This window comes from Cebus imitator, unplaced genomic scaffold (genome assembly GCF_001604975.1).
Source record: "Cebus imitator isolate Cc_AM_T3 unplaced genomic scaffold, Cebus_imitator-1.0 Scaffold85, whole genome shotgun sequence".
NCBI classification, from domain to species: Eukaryota; Metazoa; Chordata; class Mammalia; order Primates; family Cebidae; genus Cebus; species Cebus imitator.
The window spans coordinates 1,393,388-1,399,319 of record NW_016107400.1 but is presented as its reverse complement, the minus strand read 5'-3'; the positions used below and the strand labels follow the sequence as shown (position 1 = coordinate 1,399,319).

General features: G+C 46.3%; 1 protein-coding gene across 2 annotated transcripts; it reads left to right on the top strand.

Moving 5' to 3' along the window:
- The first annotated feature begins 3,021 nt into the window (after positions 1–3,021).
- Positions 3,022–5,372, top strand: CCL8 (C-C motif chemokine ligand 8). 2 transcript variants are annotated; one of them, XM_017534247.1, is made up of 3 exons: positions 3,022–3,546; positions 4,234–4,351; positions 4,779–5,372. In XM_017534247.1, exons 1-3 carry the CDS (start codon positions 3,471–3,473, stop codon positions 4,882–4,884), a joined length of 300 nt encoding a protein of 99 aa, XP_017389736.1. In that variant the 5' UTR covers positions 3,022–3,470; the 3' UTR covers positions 4,885–5,372. The 2 variants fall into 2 exon arrangements, with proteins under 2 accessions (XP_017389736.1, XP_017389737.1); XM_017534248.2 differs by having other exon boundaries at positions 3,471–3,546; positions 4,240–4,351; positions 4,779–4,906.
- Positions 5,373–5,932: the final 560 nt, after the last annotated feature.

Below are 5,932 nucleotides of genomic sequence, written 5' to 3'. Positions count from 1 at the left end.
GTGAGCCTGCAGCAGACGGGGAGGGCGGTAGCCTGGCGCATGGTTCTGGCAGGCCTCTGCGGCATTCTCCAGTCCCAGGCAGCAGGGTAAAAAGGCTCCCTAGGACGCGGGGATCCCTGTGTGGACAGTGGCTCGGGGAGTGGCCCAACTGCGCAGGTGGTTCTGACAGGGTCAACATGGCGGCAGAAAGCCGAGGAGGGTGGGGCCGGCCCAGCAGCGGCTGCAACACAGCTTTTAAAGTGAGGCGGCAAGCAGCTCTTTTCCTCCAACCCTGCTGGTGAGGGAAAGGAAGCCGCTGATGGTTGTCAGCCCTGCCCGGCTTTTAGGTAAGCCACACCGCCTTAGGGTGCAGCATTCTCATTCAAAATACGGCTTAAGAAAGCTTTCTGCCTTCCCTTAATGCAAGTGGCCTGATTGGTTAAGATGTAGGGCCTGCAACTGCAAGATTGCTGGTTCAAATTCCCTGGTGGAGTTAGCCTTGAATTGGTAAAACCTTTTGGGGAAATTCAGAAGCTAAAGGCTATGAGACTTTGTATTTGGTGTATAATTTGTCTTGCTTAGGATTGGCTCTCTCTATGGCAGAACTTTTCCATCTAGAAGATCATAGTTAAACCAGCTCCAGGGCCCAAATAGTCAATGACAGATCTCACAACCTTAAGAGCATTTTCCTACAATGGAAGATGGGTTAGGGGAGAGGAGGCCTGGATCTTAAGGGTATTGTTCTGGCATCAGCCATGCTGGGCCTGCCTTCTTTGAACTGTGTGCTCTAATGGCCCCTCCTTAGAACTTTACCCTTCTGGGGCAGTTTTATAATCTGGCTTGTGTAAATTGGACTTTTGCTGGGAAATATTGGTACACATCTCCTGAGCCTCACTGGCCTCGTAGGGCTCGTTGGTACGTGAATACCCAACCCAATAGCTCCTTTCCTTCCTTGCCTCTATAGTAGTCACTGGAGGTCATGCAGGCAGTGAGCGTGGTCCCATGATGCTGGTCGGTCATGATTGGAATCAAGTACATGGGAGGCCCTCTGTTAAGATGGATCCTGCATCTTGGGCACACGAAATTTCGGGATACTGACTGAAAGACATTTCATTTCAGTACCCATTTTACCTGGGGGACACCTCAGGTCGAAGTGGCTGTAATTTCTTTACCCAGGGGTGCTGGCGTCCCTTGAGTTCGATTTCAGATGGGTGCTTCTATTCCCAAGCTCAAGTCCCCATTAAAATGTATACTGGAAAATTGGGACCACTTTGACACACAGTCTTTAATAATCCTGCTGCTGGAACCCTGGATGTCCTTGGCTCATGGGCTCTACTGTGGACATCTCGATCAACCTGCACCCCTGAAAGGCTCCCCTCTGGAGGAAACCTCAACTGCAGGGCCCCATTTCAGCAGGACGTAGTTAAAGAGGATCAAAGTTCTGTTCCAACAGAAGTTGGGCTTTCCTGTTCAAAGCAGGGGAATGAGGGAATATGCTCTTTTTCCAGGTCCACAAGGGGGCATAGTTTTAAGGGCAAGAATTTCCCAAGGAACTCCTTTCATTGGCCTGGGGTCTTGGAGAAGGTGGGGGTTACTCCCAGGTTAAAAGTCCCCTTCTTCCACACCCCTTTGGACTCCATGTTTGGGTCCCCTTCCATGAACACTCCCTTCATGTATGCCATCATTCTCTCTCCTGGATTTCCCCTCTGGGGTCCCCTTCCACACTCTCTTATGGAAGCCTGTCTTCCCCTCTGAAACTGCATCTCTCTCCTGTTTTCCTCTCCTGGATTCCATCTTTCTGGATTCTCTCACTCAGTGTGAGAGTTAGCTGTTTCTTTCTCTCTCCTTCTCCTGTTTCTCTCTCTCTTTAAATAAATCACTTTCTACAAACACTTTTGAGTCTGGCATCTACTGCACACTGCGCCATGGTCCCCTCTCTCATTCTTGAGAGGCAGGAGACCAAGAACCTGAAGAAACATCCTCTCAGGGGAGCTGAGGGCACCCTGAATCCCAATATTACAGTGGCACGCACCTGTAGTCCCAACTACTCAGGAGGCTAAGGCAGGAGAATCACTTGAACTCAGGAGGCAGAGGTAGCAGTGAGCCAAGATCACACTACTGTACTCCAGCCTGGTGACAGAGCAAGACTCTGTCTTACAAAAAAAAAAATCAGAAACAGTAAGTAGAAATGGTGGTTGCCAGGGGCTTGGGGGAGGGGAAAATGGAGATCAATAGGTATAGAATTTCTGTTTACAAGATGAAAAGAGTTATTGAAATTGTTGCACAGTGTGAATGTACTTAATGCCACTAAATGGTACACTTAAAAATGGTTAAGATGGTAAATTTTATGGTTATGTGCATTTTTACCACAATAAAAATACTGTAATAATAATGAAGAAAGGAAGAAATTAGCTATCAAACCGCAACAAGTCATGGAGAAACCTTAAACGTATATTGCTTAGTGAAAGAAGCCAGTCTGAAAATGCTGCCTACCATATGATTCCAACTACGTATATGATATTTGGGAAAAGACAAGCTCACAGAGATAGCAAAGAGATCAGTGGTAGCCAGAGATTTGTGGAGAGAGGAAAAAGAATGAATAGAAGAATGCAGTGAATTCTTAGAGCAGGAAAACTACTGTATGATATTGTAATAATGGATAGATCAGGCCAGTAGGGGAAGTAAATGAGGTCAGTGGTTTGCAAACCTGGTTCCTTCTCGCCATGCCCCACCCACAGCCCCACTGTGTGTGAACCAAAGGAGTTGGAAGGCCTTCTGCAAACTAACCCATTCCACCTGAATCTCTGTGACATATTGGGCTTCTCCATATAATTTCACTTGGAAAGAAACTTGAGCATCTAAATAAAATATTTGGAAACTACCATGCTACAAGACCAGCTTGTGCTGTCCGGTTATTATGCTCCACAGCACTAAGATTTTATGGCATTAAGACTTGGTTCCAGGATTCTATCATTCTGCCAAGGTTCTGTGGCTGGGGTTCTAAAGGAGCTTGCCTGGCTTAGAACTGCAAGTGACTCAAGTGTGATGGAGAGCACCAGCAAAGCCTTAGGGTCCATCCCTGGCTTCTGTTACCCACAGAGAGACAGGCCCTTGGCTCTCTTCCACTATGACCTCAGCTTCCGTTCTTCCTTTCTGATAGACAATTTTCCATTTCAAGGAAATCAGAGCCCTTAATAGTTCAATGAGGTCACTTTGCTGAGCACAGTCCCACACCCTTCAGCTTCTGCTCCACAGAACCTAAGCAAAAGATAGACACTCACAGCTTCCTTCTCTTGTTATGTGGAAATCAGCCCAGGATCTGGTGTCTACTGACCATACTCAGGGTCTTACTTTCATCCTTCCTTGATTGTGACCCTGCCCAGGCTCTCTGCTCCCTATAAAAGGCAGGCAGAGCCACCAGAGGGGCAGAGAGGTTGAAAACAACCCAGAAACCACTTCTCATTCTGAAGCTCACACCCTTGACTTCCAACATGAAGGTTTCTGCAGCACTTCTGTATCTGCTGCTCATGGCAGCCACCTTCAGCCCCCAGGGACTTGCTCAGCCAGGCAAGACCTCTCCCTCCCTAAAGGGAGACCAAGAGATGAATTAAGAAGAGCCATTATGTCACAGCTCATTAGAAACAGAACCAAAACTAAAGGCTCAGGTCACTGAGGCTGGTTCCCTTGATCTTTCCTGATCCCAGTTTTTGGAAGAGGCGGTGGAGCCACTACAGCAACAACCCTCCCATTGTTTGGGGAAATGACACAGAAGGAAGAACTGTTTCTCATTGTGGATGTGAAGGACATTTCAGGAAGTAGTGGAGAGGAAGAAAACATTGCTTGAAGCTTCAAATTTTACTTGCGGTTAGTGCAGATTCCAGAACAGTGTCTGTGTAAGTAGGATAAGGACCCAGAGGAGTCTCAGCATATGGCATAGGCTAGCTCTAAAGCCCATGGGGATGAAGAACTGGGAAGCAATGTCTTAGAACTAATGTTCACAATGTCAGAAGTTTTGGGTTAGTAGACAAGGACTAGCTTGTTACTCAAGATGTTTCCTCACCCAGTCAACAATGAGGGGCCCCATAGTTCAATAGAGGAAACAGACTCACAGCAACATTTTTATCTCTGGGATCTGGACTAAGACACTGAACTTGGGATGGTGAATTCTTGGTCGTCTTCCTTCTCCTCTTCCCCTTACAAATGCACACTTACAGTGGGTCCTAAATGTCTCATTCTTTGCAAAATTTCTTTCAGATGCAGTTTCCATTCTAATCACCTGCTGCTTTAATGTGATCAATACAAAAATTCCTATCCTGAGGCTGGAGAGTTATACAAGAATCAGCAACATCCAGTGTCCCCAGGAAGCTGTGATGTGAGTGGGCAGTGCCTGGTACCCCCATTCAAAAGTTCTGGTGGACCACATAGAGAAGTCAGGATTCGTGTCCACATGAGTCAGATGGATATATCATCTATCCAAAGGGCCCCTCTACCCCATAGAGAAACTCAGCCCACGAGAAGGAGTCCATAATCTGTCTAGGATCCCCTTCTAGGGAGTCACTAAAGCTATCCCAATACCTTTAGCCAGGAGCCTGAAGGGTTTCACCTGGACAGAAAGAAAAGAGCTTCCTTCTGGAGTTTCTTCTTCTCACTCTTCCCCTCCTTCTACCCCTCCCTCCTCTCTCAGGTCCAGGTCCTTCACCTAAGGACCAAAGACTGATCAGGTTTAGAGACTAATGGGCCACAGTCCTGGATAGGATCCTCAAAGTGTTCCATCTAATTGTGGCCTCTCTCCCCCACAGCTTCAAGACCAAACGGGGCAGGGAGGCCTGTGATGACCCCAAGGAGAAATGGGTCAGAGATTCCATGAAGCATCTAGACCAAATATCCCAAAATCTGAAGCCTTGAGCCTTCATACCTGAACTAAGAATCAGAGCCCAAAGAAAACCTTATTTATCTTCCCCAAGCTCCCCCAGGTACAGTGTGACATTATTTTATCACTTCCCCAAAGAGATTCTTTTTAAATAATTTAAAGCACAATATTTCTTAAATAATATTTAATTATATTTAAGTTATTGTTGTTTTAACTCTATCTGCCATACATCCTGGTGAATGTGACATACAAAATCCTGGAGATGTGTTTTTTGTTTTTGTTTTCTTGTGAGCTCAATTAAGTTCACGGCAAAAGTCATTGTTCTCCCTCCTACCTGTCTGTAGTGTTGCGAGGTCCTCCCATGGATCATCGGGGTGAAACACTTTTGAATTCTTTGGCAATCCATGCTCCTGTAAGTCAAATGTGTGCTTTGTACTGCTGCGGTTGAAATTCATGTTACTGTATATAACTACAGAATTTTGAAAAAATTTTCAAAAAGAAAAATATATATAATTTAAAACTACTTAGTCTTATTCTTCGTGCAGTAACATAATCACCCCAAGTGAGTTTGAGGCATGGAGGGGCATCATGGGTGGCAGTTGGGGCATGGAAGGGGACATTATTCAGGAATGTCTTTTGGTCAGGCTGGACTCCATTGAGGATCCCAGAAAACTTGGGACCAGGCCAGGATGTTCCGGCTCTTTGGCTCTAGTCCCTAACTTCAGCAGCCCGTATTCATTAGCCCCTCTACCGCCTTTTCTTGCTACACAGACCTTTGCCCAAAGTCTCGCTCCTGATTTCTTGTAACAATCTTCAAACTTTTCTCCATAACCCCAGGGTTTTCTCCATCTAATTAATTCTCAAACTGACTAATATCACAAGAATGAATCTGAACCTAAGAAGAAACTAGATGTCTGTAACCCAGGTCCACCCAGGGCTTTTATTAAAGGCAAGTCTTCAACATGACTGGCGTTGAGGGGTGGTGTGTGTGATAGACAGCAAATGCACAGGGTTCTTCAGAGCTGGTGCATGAGGGAGAGGAGGGCCATGGGACGGAGGGAGGAGTCCCACCCAGCCAGACTC

Coding starts and splice junctions, on each gene's coding strand:
- CCL8 (XM_017534247.1), top strand. CDS start 3,471: ATGAAGGTTTCTGCAGCACTTCTGTATCTGCTGCTCATGGCAGCCACC. Junction 3,547..4,233: donor CCAGGGACTTGCTCAGCCAG/GCAAGACCTCTC, acceptor AATTTCTTTCAG/ATGCAGTTTCCATTCTAATC. Junction 4,352..4,778: donor TGTCCCCAGGAAGCTGTGAT/GTGAGTGGGCAG, acceptor TCTCCCCCACAG/CTTCAAGACCAAACGGGGCA.